At 38.7% G+C, this 18,638-nt stretch overlaps 1 protein-coding gene across 1 annotated transcript in view; it reads right to left on the reverse strand.

Moving 5' to 3' along the window:
* FRAS1 (Fraser extracellular matrix complex subunit 1) overlaps positions 1–18,638 on the reverse strand; it is a 422,079-nt gene that overhangs the window by 82,719 nt on the left and 320,722 nt on the right. The window contains exons 36-43 of the mRNA XM_042984325.1: positions 16,789–16,920; positions 15,354–15,479; positions 13,113–13,360; positions 7,298–7,446; positions 6,731–6,893; positions 5,032–5,167; positions 1,273–1,463; positions 128–281 (exon numbers count right to left, since the gene is read on the reverse strand). Coding sequence (XP_042840259.1) covers positions 128–281; positions 1,273–1,463; positions 5,032–5,167; positions 6,731–6,893; positions 7,298–7,446; positions 13,113–13,360; positions 15,354–15,479; positions 16,789–16,920 — 1,299 coding nt within the window. The remainder of the gene's footprint in view (positions 1–127; positions 282–1,272; positions 1,464–5,031; positions 5,168–6,730; positions 6,894–7,297; positions 7,447–13,112; positions 13,361–15,353; positions 15,480–16,788; positions 16,921–18,638) is intronic.

Below are 18,638 nucleotides of genomic sequence, written 5' to 3' on the forward strand. Positions count from 1 at the left end.
ACTTTGATGCAAAGAATGGACTATGTACAGGTGAGGTAGAGGAATAACCAACAGAAATCTACATGTTTATTCTAACAACCTGTTGGGCATCTCAATTAAGAAGCTCGCCATAGCAGTTGTGTCCTACCGTGGTCAGGCTTTTTTGTCAATACGAAAACCAGCTCATTATCCGGAGTGTCCAGGTCTTGCAGGCTCAAAGAAGAATTGCTTATCACCACTCCCGAGCTTAGCTGCACGCCAAGGGGCCGCAAGGTCATCCTGGGAGGCTCATCGTTCTTCCTCTGATTAAAGTATGAAATATCAGGTCTCACACAGACATTGGTTTAAGAAGAAAGAAAATGTATCTTACTCAGAGAAAGTAACATGTTCACACCAACTTTCACTATTGAAATAGCATGTCATGTGTCACAATCTTTAATTCCCCATCAAAATGGTTAGTTGGGAAAGACAGCAAACCACACAAGCAAAATGTCTCCTTGAAAAGAAACTGACGTTCTACAGAAATCACCTTGGATGTTTTCCACAGGTACAATGATCATGTTTTTCATGGACATGTGGTTGGAGAAGTGCAAGCATATTTGGGGGACAAAATAACACATTCTTTGAAATCAGAACTGTCTTGGAAAGCCCCCAAAATACCACAGTACTGTAGGAGGCCGTCATATTTAAAAGTGTGAGTCTCTCAGAGTCTCCCTGACCCTGTGCCAGCCCCGCTTTACGATTCCTGAAGGGTAGGGTATTGAGGATATCTTCCCAAGGCAGAGGGTATTCCATGCTGAGTTTTATCTTTTATCTTTCTCTCTCCCCGGGCTGGTAGAGCAAGCTATGTAATTGCTCAAACGAGAATAAATACAGCATCAAAGGACACATTTCTTTGATGTTACAATTTAACGAATAAATGCATTAAAATATAAGAAAAGGCAAATATGTATCTGGAACTACATATAATAATTTCAGGGAAAAATAGGCATATGTTAGTTTTTGTCTAAATATGAGATTGCCAGGGTTTCTCTTGTATGACCCTCACAAACTGCTCTTACACAGAATGAATACATTTTACCCTGAAGTGAAAATTCAGATTTCCAAGTCAGACCATCCCCAAATGCCAGCCTTAATTCTACAAGTTTCCTAAAGGTCAGGGTTATATTTTTAAATTGACCTTTAAAACTGAAGGTCAAATGGAATCTTTTTTGCTTTTCAGTTCATATAGAGCTATCTAATCATGGGATATTGTCATCAAAGGCCCAACTTTTCCAACTTCAAAGTCTTTACCTCAATGGTGATATTGATGCTGTGGATCTCTGAACGACTGTTTCCATCACTTACATAAAAACTAAAAATGTCATGGGTTGGCTCAATGCTTTCATGAACACTTTGAAAGTAGTAAATGTAGTTTTCCAGGACATCTTGAATAGGGAATGATGCCTCCAGGTCACTGGTGGTTCCAGGGCCAAAACGATCACCTGCATCAACATCAAGAGAGAACTTTTACCTTGATCCCTCAATTCCTGCTTACTAGGCTGAACTAGAAAACATGACACTATTATCAACAAAAGATGAAAATTCATTAGAGGATAAAAATGGAGAATGGAAAGGGCACAAGACTAGCAATATAAGACTTGGGGTTTGATCCCTGTTTCCCTCCTATTCCTCATCTATACATGGTCATATTTGCCCTGCTGTTCCCACAGGGAATCAAATGATATAATATGCATGAAAGCACTCAGAATGTTATTATTTTATATAGCAAGAATCAGGTTGTTTTGTTAGAAATCTGTGATAAAGTAAATCCTGGGGCAAGTAACGATACAATAGCAAAGGTTCTACCTTAAGCCTTAGTCAATTTCAAAACCACTATGCCTAGCACATCCTGCAAGAGGAAGCCTCCTTCTCTATATAAAAAAAGGCTAACTATACCTTTTTATCTAAGAAACCTCCCCTTGGGCCAGAGCTTAGACCCTGGGATGGTACACCAGGGCTACTGTGATGCTCGGGGACCATTCAGAGCTTAGGTGCCATTCAGCGACTGAGATTCTCAAGTATCATTCAGAGCTCCAGAGATAGAGCAGGTTCTGGTTAACTCTACTTTTCATACCAACCCCAACCAAACACTGGAAAAGAGCAAGAGGGAGAGTAAGCACTGTCTACATGACAGATGACTTGTCTCTTTTTTGGTGTGAGTCTCTCTAATTGGTTGATTTTAAACTGTTACCACATTTTCTTCTAAAGAGAGGAGAAAAAGAAAAGAAATCCCTGTGTCTTCAAACATTCCCTGGATACATATCAACAAAGAAAAGTGTATATAGAAGAGCTCAAAACAACAAGGCTTTCTTTTTCTCTCTTCCATGGCCCTTTGCAAAGATCAGGTCATAAATCAAAAGGCCACTGACTTCCTGAATTATAGATAGTATCATTTTTTTTGTTGTTGTTGTTAACCTCCCAACAGAAAGACTAGGAATGAAAATGTTTTATTTGTAATTTGTTTGAAGAGCTCAGGACATTTGTTTCTTCTTCAATGACATGAATTTTCTTAGATTTTATCCAGCAGTTTAATTCTTCTTGACATCAGAAGCATAACATAGGAGAGTCTAAGTGACCAGTGACCTGATAATCCCTGGGACATACAGTTCAGTGTTTCCAGAAGGAAGTGCTGTATGTAACTCCTTCAAATTTTTATTTTCCATTTACATTGATCACTACAAATAAAATAAAGGTGGCTTCTCTATTTGGGTCAAAGAGCCTAAGCAAACTAAATGATGCCTAAATATATACTCAAATAGAGTAATGACTTCTTTTGTCATTGGAAAACATGCTGTTCAACAAGTGAATCTGTCAGTGAAGCTTTAAGCACCAATCCTTCCAAGTTTTAAAACTGCACCTTCTAGGGGCACTTGGCTGGCTCAGTTGGTACAACATCTCACTCTTGATATCAGGGTCGTGGGTTTGAGTCCCATGTTGGGGATGGAGCTTACTTTAAAAAAAAAATTTTTTTAATTGCATCTTCTGTTTTTTCATGTAAAATCATTCTCATTTTGCTTCCTTGCCTTCTTAAGCAGAATATACTATGCACAAATTAAACAGTTCTCAATGCATGCAGGCTATCATTATCAGCATCTATTACTGCCTTGTGCTGGAACACAGTCTTGTGTGCCCTAGAGGCAACGAAGGTGGGTACTGTTCTGTTTGTGTTGGTACTAAATGAATGTAGAGCCCATGCTGTAGGATTTTATACCTAACAATATAATTATTGTTTCTTCCCGTCTTGCCGGTAAGAAGTTAAAATTGCTTCTCATATTTTTAAAAAGGCATTAGGCTGATCTGCTGGATTCTGAATCTAGGGAGCTAGTTTCACATATACAAAACAGGCTCAGTTCTGAACACCCATGGAGCAAAGGCTGGAGTCCTTAAATTGTCTTGGGATAATTATTTGTACCTCTCACCCCCCACCCCCCACCATCTTTTCCTTACTTCCAGGCTCATACTAATGTAGAGCAGTGATTCTCCAGGCATCTTCCTGGGTCAACAGCAGTGGCATCACCTATGAGCTGGGGAGAAATGCAAATGCAAGGGCCTCACCAGCTTCTGCAAACAGGAACTCTGAGCTTGCTGCTCGGGAAACTGTTTTCACGAGCCCTCCAGGTGAGTCTTATACACAGTAAGGTTTGAGAATCACTTTTTAGAGAGCTGAGGCTTGCCAGAAATTTAACTTCTAGATCAGTGACATACTCCTCTGCATGCATTCCAGGTTAACGTAAAACTGTTAGGAAGGCTTAATAAGAAACCACCCGGAGAGAAGAGAAGTGCAAAGGGGCAACTACCGTTTCATGATTTCCCACCTTTGCCCATGCTCTTCCCTCTGCCCACAGTGAGACTCCCACGAACCCTTCAAGTTCTAGTGCACATGTCACTTCCTCAGCCTTTTCTGCCATCTCAGGCAAAATTAATCGTTTTGCCCTATGTACCTTCTCAGAGTTTGCCCCTCTCCCTGTCCCAGCATTTTATTTATTGTGATTCATCAGTCTTCATATCTGTCTCCCTCTCAAGGCAGGGGCTATGACTCATCTTTACATCCTTTGTATCTAGCACATACATTTGTTGAGATAAATCAAATTGAGGGATAAACAAACTACGTACATACAATGAAAGGCAAGATGGGGAAAGGACCTGAGATTTTCTACAGGAAAACACGGCCACTGCTAAAGGGATTTCTGGTAACCAGGCTCAGATCCCAGGCAACATGCTGGCCACAGACACCTTCAGTGAAAGGCCTCTCCGTGGGAGCTGCTAGCTGCACACCAATTAGAGCCAAGCGCTGGCATTCAGGAATCTCATTGCAGAGGCAGAAACACAGTAACCTGCCAGGAGCTGTCTCAGCTGCCAGTCACCTGGGTCTCAGAGGGCCTGTGGACAGCACACGCCTGCTTGCCTCTCCTTCCTTGTGATAACCATCAAGGGCGGTGGGTCCAGGGCAGATGGTGGAGGGGGAGGGATGTTGAGGAGAGGGTCACAGATAGACAAGCATGCATTTCAATTCATGTCATATCTTTAAAAGGAGCTGGGACATAAACTATGGTTCAGCTAAACTGCAGCCACCTCACAATGAAAAGACAGGAATTTCCTTGACACTCAGTTCTGAGTGTCTCTCCATCCCCGTTGCACACACTACAGATCTTCTACCCTGCTCTATTTTTTTGTCATAGCCTGACTTACCTTCTAGCATCTTACACAATCTTCTCATTGGTGAGGCTTTGTATCTGTCTCCCCCTACCAGGATCTAAGGCAACATGAAGGTAGGGGTTTCTATCTGTTTTGTTTACTGATATACCCCTAGTACTTAAAAAGTGCCTGGCACACAGAAAATGCTCAGTAAATTTCTGAGTGAATGAAAGCTTCCTTCTTCCCATTTCCTTGAAATGGATCCATTCCTCTGTTAGCCCTTCACCTCCAGGTTTAGCTAAAGTCAGTTACCTCCTTCCACCGTCCCTTCTTTCTAGGTCCAGAACAATTCTACAGCAAAACTACTGCTGGTACCTGTTCCTGTGTTCTCAATGCAGCCATATTTGGGCAGAGCACTTAGTTTAATGATGGCGTCTCCCTGGAGGTTGTCCTGATCGTCGGCAGCAAAGAAATGGTGAAATGAGAGTGGGGCTCTCCCTCCCTCGTCCACCTAAGAAAGAAAATATTGTACAGTCCTTGGGCGGTTGCACAGAACTGCAGTAAAAAGAACTGAATTGAAAAGTGCTGCCTGGGGTGACCTTCCAGCACCAATTCCACTTCTTTGAGGAGGCAGAATCTCTACAGACGAGATGAAGAATGTGCATGATGCTGGAGCCAGGCCTCTCAAAGCTACACTCAGACACTATGACTTCTGGGTCTCCCTTCAAAGTTGTGCTTCCTTCAGTGATGGATCTGGTTATAAAGCAGCTCTAGCCCATTCCAATCACCCACCTCGGCACAGCAGGATGGCTGCCTTTCTTCCCTATCAACATTCAAAAGCCCGCAGCTAGAGAATGATCCATCCTGTTCTCCCTCAGATACTGTGAGGGCGACTGTCCCACAGGTGCTCCCACCCAGGATAAAAGTCCCACTTCTCCCCTTACAGGATATGTTGGTAGGTGTGCAGGAAGAAAGGCCTCACCATACCTGAAAGCAAGGGCTGATCTTAATGTTAAAGAGGCAAATAAATCAGTATAAGTAAAAGCAGCTGCTTGAACTAACTTTTTCTTTTAGGGCCCTGTTTTGTATGCTAACTCTGCAACCTGTCTTTGGTGTTTTTTGCTAGCCTCCTGGACATGACTGAGCCATTTCACTTTGAATAATTCTTGGCCTCATGTAGGGAGATCTACAAGATACAAAGTAGAAGGTCACCCTGATGCTGGGAATGGAGAAGGTCCACATGGGTTCCCCAAGGTATGGAATATCAAAGCCATTTAAAAACAACTCAGTTTTATGAGTATCATTTGCTTGACAAAACCAGAAAAATTCCTGCATTTTTGGCATTATGGTATATACACAGAGCAGGCCAAGGAAACGGAATTAACACTTACAGAATCCCTACCATGTGTTGTTATGTACTAGGGGCTTTTATATGCTATTCTGTTAACCATCAGAGCAATCCTCTATATAACAGGAGTAGTTATATTTTAAAGATGAGGAAATGGAAGCTAAGAAATATGTAATTAATTAGACCGGGGTCACCCAGCTAGTAAGTAACAGAACCAGCACTTGAACTCGGGTCTGGGCGACCTCATGATTGGGATATGTCATATGGCCTCCATCCCCCCCACACCCAAGGAACTGTAAATAATATTTACAGTGATTAATATTGACTTAAGAAGTGACTTGGGGACATTGTCCATATCCCCATATTTTAGTTCTTACAGACATTAGATGATTAACTCCTAAAAGATATATTACATTTATAATTTCACTGCCACTACTTCACACATCTAGCATAATATACAAAATATTACACATGTCTAGCATTTATGCCTAGCACATAAATATTTTTGACTAAATAATACAAACATAATTATTTGACCTTCTGCATATAATTTTTTCATACTTTTTGAAAAAACTCATGGTTAAAAACTACATATCTTGACAGTACTGGCTAGATACTTTGGGGGAAGAACTTGGCAGCCAGTTCAGGTAGAAATCCTGTATTTACATCAGCACAGATTCCAGTTCTCTATAACACTCATTGTTCATTGATTTGAGAATTGTTTACCGTGATAAGGTCAGCAAAAGCAATGACTGGAGGTGGATTCTCAACAGGAGTGATAGTGATGGTAAACATCTGATTGTCTAGATGGTTGTGGTCCATATCAGAGACAGAGAAATGGAAGCTATCAGTAACCAGATTACCATCAGTCTCATACACAGCTGAATACCTACAGAGGTAAGGACAAGAATCAAATGAATGAGCTACATGACAAGCCAGGTAAGATGATTGCATCTTTGTTTAAAACTGGAACAATATAAGGGCGCCTGGGTGACTCAGTTGGTTAAGCGTCCAACTTCAGCTCAGGTCATTATCTCTTAGTCCATGAGTTCGAACCCCTCGTCGGGCTCTGTGCTGACAGCTCAGAGCCTGGACCTTGCTTCAGATTCTGTGTCTCCCTCTCTCTCTGTCCCTCCCCCTCCCTCTCTCTCTCTCTCTCTCTTTCTCTCAAAAATAAATAAACATTAAAAAAATGAAGCAATATAATCTTTTAAGGGAGCTATGGGTGAGTTGCTTAAATGTTTTAATACAATTTTTAAAAATTCTGTCAAGTAATACAAAATGGTTATATACCTAATTTTCTTGTTGTTGATGTCTTCCATTGTGAAATTGGAAACCTCCGAGAGCTCTTCCACTTCAGGTCCTGACATTCTTAAGAGGGCACCATACGTGGGCAGAGAACTTAACTGAATCCAGATCTCTGGGTCAGGGGAAGAATCATCCTAATCAGGCAAATATGAGGCAAGACGTGAACACACATTTATAGGAATAAATACTTCCAGTAATTAAAAATCACATGTGCTTCCTTCTCTGCCAATTGGAAAAGTCTCTTTCCCTTTGTGATAAAGCAACACCACTTTGAAGTGCTTGAAAATCCTAGTATCTATTCCTCGTAAAATGCCTCTTTGATAATGTCTTCTTTCAAGACTAGTTTATGATATTAATGGGGAAATGCACTTTAGGTATGTGGCATAAAACAAAGAGATGCCCTATTGTTATTATAAGGGCCATATGGGGTTTCATTGCTATTACAAGCATCTAGTGAAGAACAAAACATGGTCAGAGCTCTCTATAAACATGGTTGTAGGCTTCTTTTAAGAGTTTCAAAGGACAGTTTGCTTTTTAGACAGAGTTAAAATTCTATTATAACATATAATACAATGATAAATATAATTCTGTGAAACAGAAAGAAGGGAAGTTATTTAGCTTAGTCAATGACTCAGTTTAAGTAATATTTGACATGCAAAAAGTTTAGTTTAACAGAAGAATTTAGGAAATCTTACAGATTTCATTCTACCAGGATGGAACCTACAGATACTCAACCCCTAAGATGGCCAATCTTAACAAACACGATTTCCCTTTCCTTCTGCATTGTTTATTGAGAAAATTGGCTTTCTGTGTTTCCAAGTGGACAATAGTTGTATATCTCAATGAACAATTTCTTCTTTCTTCAAGAATGTTGTGGAAATATCTAAGAGGCAGGCAACATCTTCTTGGAGAGTTTCTCTGAGTCATTCATCTTTTAGAGTAGTTGGCTGTGAACATGGGGTCTCTTTGCACTTTACCACAGCAACAAAAAATATATATATTGCATGGCAAAGTGTACTTTTAAATGCAAATTTCCGTTGCTGTGTTATAGTTATTTGAAGTATGGATCAGGAATGTGCTCAGGATATCTGGTGATCTGGGGCAGGGGGTTTTAGTCAGTTCTTGTTTATACCCCTAAGGGCCTTTTTAAGTTGACAGGTCAGAGCCTCAATGCAAGGTCACAGAATTTTCCATATTTCCTCACATCACCTGACACCAGTAAGGAAGGAAACTCAAATTCATTGAAGCTGCAAACCTTCAGAAAATTTCCCCTAAATTTATACTTCAAAACTTTCTCTACTATTCCACATGGGTTATCAAATACAACATGCAGACTTCCAAAAGACTGCCTCCTAATATTATTATGGGTACCCTCTGAGAGAGAATTTTTAAAAGACAGCTAAGAGTTCCAAAGTACTGTCTTCGGAGATGGTGATAAACTACAAGGACAGAACTCCTGGCTCTTGATTAGAATGAATAGCTTTGAAATTCCACACTGGTAAATTTGGCAAAGAAATGCTTATTTCATGTCAGGCACATTTATTTTAATGTTTCAAATCTCAAGTGACCGGTGGGTTTGAAAAAGTGTGAAACTGGCTAGATATTTTTTCCTTCTGAAAATGCTATCATAATTTAAGAAAATATTAATTATTTTTAATAATCAAGGAAAATGACTACTTTGGCCTATCTAAGGTATCATGGATGCAAAAAAAATTGATAAGAATGTAGACTTTATTCTCACATAATTTTCCTACCTTCCTAACCCTTTTGTATTAGTTCATTTTTCATTTTCTTTTTATTATTTTTACATCTATTGACCCACCAGTCAACACAAGGACTAGAACACTGCTAATTAACATTCATGTATGTGTTCCTCCTTTATCTTGTCATTGGGCTACCATCACCCTGGATCTTGCTTCTCATTTCCTTGAATTTCTTGATATGATTTGATATATTACTACAAAGTATTTTTAGTTGTTTTTAAAAAACTTATGAAAAGACTTTCCCCTTGTGGGACTTCTTACTCAGTAGTGGACTGCTGAGACCCGTCGATATTGTTGTATGTAGCAATAGTTCATCTGTTTCGAGTGTTGTGTAATATTCTATGGAGTAAGTATACCACAGGTTCTATTATCCTGTTGATGGGCATTTGTCTTGTTTCAATATTTTTGCTATTACAAATAGTATCACTTTAAGTATTCTTGGGCATATCTTTTGGTGTACATATGAAAGTTTCTCTTGGATAGGAATCTAGGAGTGGAATGGTTAGTGTATATGACCGCTCATCCTCACAAGACTATGCCAAATTCTTTCCCAAAGTGGCTTCTTCAAGTTTACTTTTCCACCAGCAAAGAAACTTCTACAGGTTCATTTCCTCTACAACATTTAAAATTTTAGATTTCTTCCAGTTGAATTGGTATGATATGGTATATAGTCTTTTTGGCTTTTCTTGATGCATAAAAAAGTGATGATATCTTTTTATATTTATTGGCCCTATGGGTTCCTCTTCTGAAATTCCTATTAATGTCTCTTGTTCATCTTATCTGGGTTATCTTTTTCTTCTCAATCTGTAGACATTTGATATATTTTCTTTGTTATTTTTGGTTATATATATTGCAAGTACCTTCTTCCAATTTGTAACTTGTCTGTTTTGTGTATTTCTGGTATGTTTAGGGAAACATAAATTTAATTTTAACACAGTCAGATTTATTAATCTTTTCTTCATAGTTAGGACTTTTTGTTTCTAGTTTAAAATTTCTTCCCTTTCCCAATATCTAAAAATATTTACCTATATCCTACAAAGAATTGCTTGATTTGCTTGAAGTTACTAATCTCTGTGTACAGTGTGAGGGAGCACTACAAGTTCTTTTTTTACCCATAGGAATAACCATTTTGTGCAGATCTATATTTTAAGTAGTTCCTCCTGTTTCCACTGATCTGGCTTACTATACCTGTTTTATATTACAGTCTCATTTGTAGGTCTGTTTCTGGACTGTCTCGTACATTCTCGTGCTACTACACTGCTTTAAATAGCACAGGTTTATCATAAATTCTGATATTTGATAGGGCAAGCCCCTGCCCTCCTAGCATTCTATTTCAGAATTTTGGTCCTTCGTTCTTTATTGTAGAATCACCTTATCAAGATCCATAAAAAGTCCACTGGGCTTTTAATTGGAACTCAGTTGAAAGGCAGGATCACTTTGCAGGAAAATTGCTATCTTTTAGATATTAAATCCTGTGATTCATGAGTATGGCATGGCCCATCATTTATTGAGTGCTTTTAATGTTTTATTTTATTTTTGAGAGAGACAAAGACAGAATGCAAGTGGGTTAGGGGCAGAGAGAGAGGGAGACACAGAATCCGAAGCAGGCTCCAGGCTCTGAGCTGTCAGCACAGAGCCCAAAGCGGGGCTCGAACTCACAAGCTGTGAGATCATGACCTGAGCCGAAGTCAGACGCTCAACTGACTGAGCCACCCAGGCGCCCCTATTGAGTGTTTAAAAAAAAAATGTTTGTCAATTAAGTTGTTACAATTTTTTCTGTAGAAGTACTGTCTAATTTTTGTTAGATTTAGTCCAAAAGACATGATTTTAAAATGCTATCATAAGTGGTATCATTTTTTAAGTTACATTTAGTAGCTATTTTTTGCTTATGTATAGCAATGCTATTGCTTTGTTAAGCTTCTCTTTGACCCTTTGGTAAATTCTCCTTTTATTTCTAAAACTTTGCTAAGAGATTCTTTTGGATTTTCTTTTAGTTGTACATAGTATCAATTTTCCCTAGAAATTATACATCTTTTTTTACATTTATTCTTAGATATGTGTTATGCGATGTTATTATAGATGGTATCCTATTTTTAATTATTATATTTTTGGCTGGTGCCTAGAAATGCTATTAGCTTTTTAAGATTAATCTCATATCATCCTGCCCACATTACAGATGAGAAAACTAGCCCTAGAAAGCTAAGTAACTTGCCAAGGGTTACTATGCTAGTAAGTGGTAAGCCTGGATTAAAACTCATCTGTTGTAACTACAAAACACCCTTTCACTACTTGTTTACCTGCAGTGTGTAGCAAACTGTACAGGAAACCGCCATTAAGAAGCAAATCACACAGAATCCCATTTCTGCCTTTTGTCTCTCTTGACATCTCTTGCCATTAATGATACTCTAATTAAGAAGAGGCTTGTCTGCTCCTATCCTTTTATATTCTGCTCCATTTATGACCAGCATTTCAGATGGCTTTTCTAACCTTTTTGCATGTTCACTACAAACTCACTCACTATGCATATCTGCAAAAATTTCCCCCCATGACACTAAGCACAAAATTCTTCTACAACCCTCAGAGAAAAAGTTAGTATATAACTTAGCTAAGTCCTTAAAATATGCTATACTTTCAGCAGGCTAGAATAGTCCTTTTGGAGTCTTTCTGCTCTAGTGGGTAAATTCACATTCAATCAATTTCTGAAAAATACATGTTCAGTTGCCAATGGGCTTGCGTTTTGATATGCAGCTTATAATACACAGTTAATGGGCAGGAACTGCTCCTGGAGAGCTATTTTGGCCTGTCAAACATTTTTCAAGCCTTGGTGATCTATTGATTAAATCTATATTCATACATTTTTATGAATTCATGAGTTTCATAAGATTCAAAAGACCATAACCTATGGTAAAAATCACCTGTCAATTAAGAAAAAAACAAAATCAAAGCTGTTCTGAAGCTCTACTGGACCCATGAGAAGAATCCGGGTGGAATGCAGTTTCCCATAATTTAAGAAAAGACAATTTCAGGGCTAAATCTGTGCTAAAGCAATTGAAGCAATTGTTCCCAGGCTAAGGCTTTATCTTACATGCTACTATTCAGGACTAGATTTTATAGCTAGACTATTTAGCCCAGAAAAGGATTACTTAAAACTATATAGTATTTAAAAAGGCAGGGGACAGGTCATTAGTTAGAATTTTAACATTGGTAAGGAAAAATTCAATACTAAGAATGATTACCATTCAGATAATCATCCTTATTTTCAAGGTATTTGCCAAAACTATTCATTATGTTTACATGGATAATTCATGTATGTTTACAATGCACACAACTGAAAAATAGAATTAATTATACTTATTATCCTTAGCTCCAGAGGTGGAATCAAAGAAAGAAGAAGAGTTTAATTCACCAGGATCACTTAGCAAATTAATGCCAGATGGGGAAAAAATGCAGAGTCCCTAAATCTAAACCTTGGTCCCCTAAACACACTGCTTCCTTTGGGGCATGGGATGGGGGTGAGTCAGTAATCTTGCCTAGGGAATCTGGCAGAGATGCACTGCCAAAGGGGTGTGCCAGCATTCTGTCTAGAGCTGGCTCTGAGACAAAAGCTGGTGAAAAGTGGGCTTCTTCTCAGTGGGCCATGAAATATCATAAGTTATTAGTCATTAATCAGACAAGTTCTTCTAAAACGCTCTTTCCTGAAAATTCCCACTCAAAATATTATGGATGGGGCTTCAAAAAAAATGGGGACTTGGGTTTTTCTGACACCAGCAATGTTCCTTGTTGGCAATCACCCATCCCTACACAATCTCATTGTGTTTTCATCAAAGTTTTGCTCGTTCCTTTGTCTGTTCATGAGACACTAGGAGCAGCCAGAGTAAACACTGTAACTCCTTCTAAGAGTAGAACTATTGGGAAAGTTGAGAAAAAACTTCCTTATCTGGCCATATACCTGATGTCCCAAATATTCAGCCATAGTCTTATTTTCTAGTCAGGCCCAGGGATGGGGCGCAGTGAACAAGAGCGGGGCAAGAACTTACAACATAAGCAAGATGTGACCTGGTGATTACGGCTGTGCTTTTACTAGCAACTGTAATGCTCAGAGAGGCGCCGGCAGCCAGCTGAGGTCCTGGGTCCTCTGACAGTGACACCTCCACTCTTACTTCCACGGTTGTCACCGAGGTGCCATCTGTGACTGAGATCTCCATGCTGTCTTCCCGGGCGGAGGAGCCATCGTGTAGATACTGCAGAGCATTTTTCTCAATGTCCTCATATGTGAAAGTGTCACCTTTTGAGAATAAAACAAAGTGCAAAACCAATTACTTCTGGGAATAACACTTTTCATGTATATAACACCTTTGTTCTCAGGATTTCAAAGTACATATAGGATCATAAACTCTGGGAGTTGTAAGTTAATTAGTCCAACCACCCACCCAATATAGGATTCCTTTTATACCACTCTTGAAAAGGGGTTATTTAGCCTGCCCTTCAACACTTCTCAAGGTGGGAGGCTCACTGTTTTACAAGGTAGCTAATTCTACTGGAGAGGGCTCTAATTTTTGTAAGTTCTTAATCATATTGAGCCCAAATCTGTTTCTGTAAGATTCAGGCATCATTCTTAGTTCTAGTGAATTAAAGGTCAAGCCTCTATTCTTTATGATAACGCTTCTAGAATCTAATCTTGACACTAGAATTCTTTTGAGAAAGGTATGAAAATAAATTATGTTTGATGAATCTGTAGAGGTCTTTATTTTAGTTGGGAGTATAAAGTTTTTCTAAAATAAAAAATATCTAAAAATTGAAAAACCTACTTAAAGTTAGAAATCCAAACTTTCTAAGTCTAGAGTACTAATTTGTGATAGATTTTATAGGCATCGTGTGAAATAAGTTTCAAGGTCATATAACTTTGGGGAAAATAGGTTTAAACAAAATTTAAAACTAAAAATTTTTGAACTGCAGGATTTACTAGAATTTTAGAATCTTTGAAATATAAGTATTAAAGCATTTCAAAATTGTTTGGTCATGGAATCCTTTATGAGAAATGCCCCTTAGTGCCATGGACCCCAAGGATTCTAGAGAGTACAACTGAGGAATTGGTATTCTTGGATGTTATTTGCAATTCTATTCCCTGATAGATTATTGGCTGTAATAATTGGTATTATGAATGAGACTAAAGAATTTATTCATTTTCTGTATTTGTCTTCCAAGCCTTCTCTTTTAACATTGTGTTATTGTGATTTACTGGTGCTAGTGGTATTGAGCCTTAAAAAAAGGTAATAAAACTAATATTTTATATATATATCTTTGTATCTTATATATTAATTATACAAATATAAGCTAAATATACTGTTAAAGAAGCTGGGCTCTGACTGTTAATGCTCTTAAAGTAGTTCCCTTAGGATGCTAGAAATTTATTCTGATGACATTTCTTGTGTTCAGTAAATTTTTTAAAAATCCGCCTTTGACTCCCAAATGCTGATTGGTTCTTCTTCAAATTCTATCTACCTTCAAGGTCAGAGACTTGCCCCCCTCTCTCTGCAGGGATATTCGAATGAATGCATGATTACATACCTATTAGGAATTATATAAAGGTTTTGAGAAAGTACAGATTGTTAAAATAAGCATATAGCATTCCAAAGTGATTACTTTGAAAGGGATAATACTCACTTTGATATATATGGGCTGACTATTAAAAATTAGATTAGTTGTGTTCCTTGTGCTTCTCTCTGTTTTCTAAACAATCAACATGTCTTATTTTTTATAATTGGAGAGAGTGTAAGAAATATTATTTTGGAAAGCTGGTCACATCACCTACCATAGTGTTACATCACAAAGACAATACTCAAAAAATGTGTTTCCTTTTCTATGGATGAGGATATGTGTAGTTTATATTATCAGAGTTTCAGTGCTAAAAATATTGTGAAGATTAACATACCAAACTAAGGAAGACAAATTCATCTTCATGAACAAACCATAGGAAAGTGGCAGCTGACACTTCCTATGAGGTTGTTCTAAATGTATTTACTCCAGGTAAATCGACCAATTCAACTAATTTCACCAACAACATGAGGAAACAGCTTCATAGTTTGGGTGTGGGTGATGGCACAGAGAAAGAAGTCCCAAATATTTCAGCCAATTGGCTAAAAGCTAAAAGTTTTTCCTTTTTCAGTGTCTCCTCATAGTTTGTCCCACAGAGTGGCTTTCCTTCTTGTCTGAGACACATAAAACTGACTATAGAGCAAGAAATTCTCCAAGCAGTCAATGACAGAGTAAGCAGCTACCTGTGGCCATGGGCCCTTTGAACTTGGCTGTGTACTTAAGGAGCACGCCATGCTCTGGAGGTTTCCGGAGCTCAAAGAAGAATTCTTCAGGTGCTATCTCGGTATCTCTTACTACCAGCTGAAGTCCTGCAGTCAGGAGACAAATCATATGACAGGATGTGGGTACGTTAAAAAAAACTCTATGCCCTGGGTGCCTGGGTGGCTCAGCTACTTATGTGTCCAACTTCAGCTCAGGTCATGATCTCACAGCTCGTGGGTTCAAGCCCTGTGTTGGGCTATGTGCTGACAGCTTGGAGCCTGGAGCCTGCTTTGGATTCTGTGTCTCCCCTCTCTGCCACTCCCCCGTTCTCTCTCTCTCTCTTTCTTCCTTTCTCTTTCTCTCTCTCTCTCTCAAAAATAATACACATTCAAAAAAAATTTTTTAACTGTATGCCCTGCATATATTACAGCCACAGGGCAGGCTGGAAGCCATGTTGTAGACAATCTGATGGCCATCAGAAGGCAGTGTTTAACTCCAATCAACCACAAAAGAGTGAAAATTGATAATACAGTCAATTCTCAAATTGCAAATAGTTAACTTACTTTTAAAAGTTAATTGATAAGTAGGTAGTTCTCAATTAAGAACACTTTTCATCTTCTATACAAATGAGGGCATGGAAACCAGCATTAGGTCAGTCCTGATCTGCGGGGGTAGGTTTTCTTACAGAAAATGTTCCTAGAAACTGTTTTTGCTTTTCACTATTTATTCCCTTCTTTTTCTGAACCTACACAAGAACAAAATTGTTTTAACATCAGCTGCTATGGCCATGACAGAAGTGAGAAAGAGTAGGGTAGAAGTGACAGTCGGCCTGTTTAGAAATTGGATGATAATTAATTTCAGGCCAATACTCATGGGTAGAAACTGGATGAGGATCTGTAGAGAACAGCTAACAAAACCACAACATACACTGTTTGCTTTTAAAATGTACTTAGTGAAAGAATAAAGAAAATCCTAAAAAGTAGGTACACTAATAGGTAAATAAAATCACATCCAAAATAACAGGGCCAACTCCTCACAACTTCTGAAGGTTACTATGATCTGTTGTTTCTCCTGTTTCTCTTTACTTTCCAAACAAGCACTTTTCTGCTCTCTACTCTCCTTTGTTAACTTTGTACTTTAGTGATGGCAACAAATCAAACTCCTGGAGTCTAGAAAATGAATTCTGTGTTGTATTCCATCACTGAACATTGACCTCTGAAGGGTTTATTTCCTTTTCTCTGTGCTGTTTCTATTTGCATGGAAATGGGCGGAGGGAAGGAAACAGGTGAGAATGCATGCACCTTTTGGAAGAGGAGGTCACTACTTTTTGGCAAGCATCAAGAGGTTTAAACAGGGACTGTGGCTGAATTATGGTTCCATTTCCAAAGGCATGTTTCTTTCAGGTTCAGTTCTTACCTATAGAAGAGCTGCCTCCTGGGCTGACCTCAAGCAGTGGAGCTGTGACCTGGAACACAGGCGGGTGCCGATCAGTGGGAAGCAAGTGAATGGTGAGGACCATCTCCGGACTTGTGTGATCTCCATCTGAAACTGGAAAGGATACACACACACACACACACACATGTCAACTTGTAGTCTGGTCACCATCAGGCTGCTTCCACAAACAGGTAGCCAGAAGCTTTTTTAGATTACCTTAACACCTTACAGAGATGCTTACAAATGGAAAAAGTAAGCAAGCAAGTAAGATACTGTGGGCTATTCTAACAAAGCTTTTTCTACTGGATAACGAAAAGGCTAAAGGACCATAATAACAAGTCATTCTAAGAAGCAAGTTTCACAACAAGGTGATATTGGTAAACACTAGGGGAAAGGAAAGTAACACAAAATCTGCACTCTTAGATGATGCTGGTAAAGACTTATTTTTTTTATTTATGGAATTATTTTTTGACTCCTTCTCCTATTTCAGAAAAATATTTTCTTTCGAGTGATCTCACTTAGAAAGACATGCCTATGTCTCCCTAGAAAAGAACTTTTTGAAAAAGATAGAAAATACCCATACAAGTTTCTCTAATGGCATTTGTTTGGAAGCAAGCAGACCCAGTTTTTTTACCTGAACGTTATACACAATGCAGTAAATGCAAGATACTTTTGCGAACAGAACAATGACTTCAAGATTTTATTTCCTTGGATTATCTGACATCCAAGTGAACACTGATCACCTGAAGGACACAAAGGCAGAGGTGCCTGGCCCTTGACTCTTCTTTCCCCTTTCTTACCTTACGACACCCTTGTGGGGCGCCTGGGTGGCTCATGTGGTTAAGAGTTCGAGTTCAGCTCAGGTCAAGATCTCACAATTTGTGACTTGGAGCCCTGCATGGAGCTCTCTGCTGTTATTGAGGAGCCTGCTTTGGATTCTCTGTCTCCCTCTCTCTCTCTGCTCCTCCCTTCCCCACAAAAATAAATAAACATTAAAAAATAAAAAATAAAAAATACCCTCTCTTCTCTAAAAGCCAGGTTTGGAAGAATATGTGTACTATCAGTTCCCCAATGTGTTTATCTGTAGTGGCTAGTAAGGAAACTGTACTGTTGATTATTTGAAATGTGTAGTATGCTTTCATATGGGTTGGTTTCCTTCTTCCCTTTCTTTTAGACTTAGTAACAAGTCTGTAGGAATCTGACATCTACTTAAGCAAAGTAAAGCATTGCTCAGGGCCTCCTACTAATGACATTTGGGTTTTATATTTGCCTTTTCCTTGAGAACAGATCTAAAAGATATGGCTGGATTTTATAAGGTACAGAGCAGTCCAGAAATAGTCCTACTGAAGGCCAGGAGACATTACCCTTGTGACATGAAGGTTTCATGGTCCTGGTCATTCAGTTAAGTGTCACAATTATTGCCCCTGCTTCTTTGTTTATGCTCAATCTCCTCTCTGGATCATCAAAGATAGGGACAAATAATTCTTAACTTTGGAGAGTTTGGGGACAAACATAATGAACTTTTCCATAAATCTCAGTGGGTTCTGATTCTCTGAGGTCCCTGGAATCTAAGTTAAGAACACCTATGTTAAATAAAAATCATAGTTAAAAGATATAATTTTACTTTTTAAAATTGTTTTATGTTGATATCATTTTTTTTTTTTTTTTTAGAGAGAGAGAGCGAGCAAGTGGGAGGGAGGGGCAGAGGGAGAGACAGAGAATCTTAACCAGGCTCCATGCCCAGTGAAGAGTCTGACATGGGGCTCGATTCCATGACTCTGGGGTCATGACCTGAGTTGAAATCAAGAGTCAGACACAATTGACAGAGCCAT

Source organism: Panthera tigris, chromosome B1 (assembly GCF_018350195.1).
Source record: "Panthera tigris isolate Pti1 chromosome B1, P.tigris_Pti1_mat1.1, whole genome shotgun sequence".
In the NCBI taxonomy this organism is placed as follows: domain Eukaryota; kingdom Metazoa; phylum Chordata; class Mammalia; order Carnivora; family Felidae; genus Panthera; species Panthera tigris.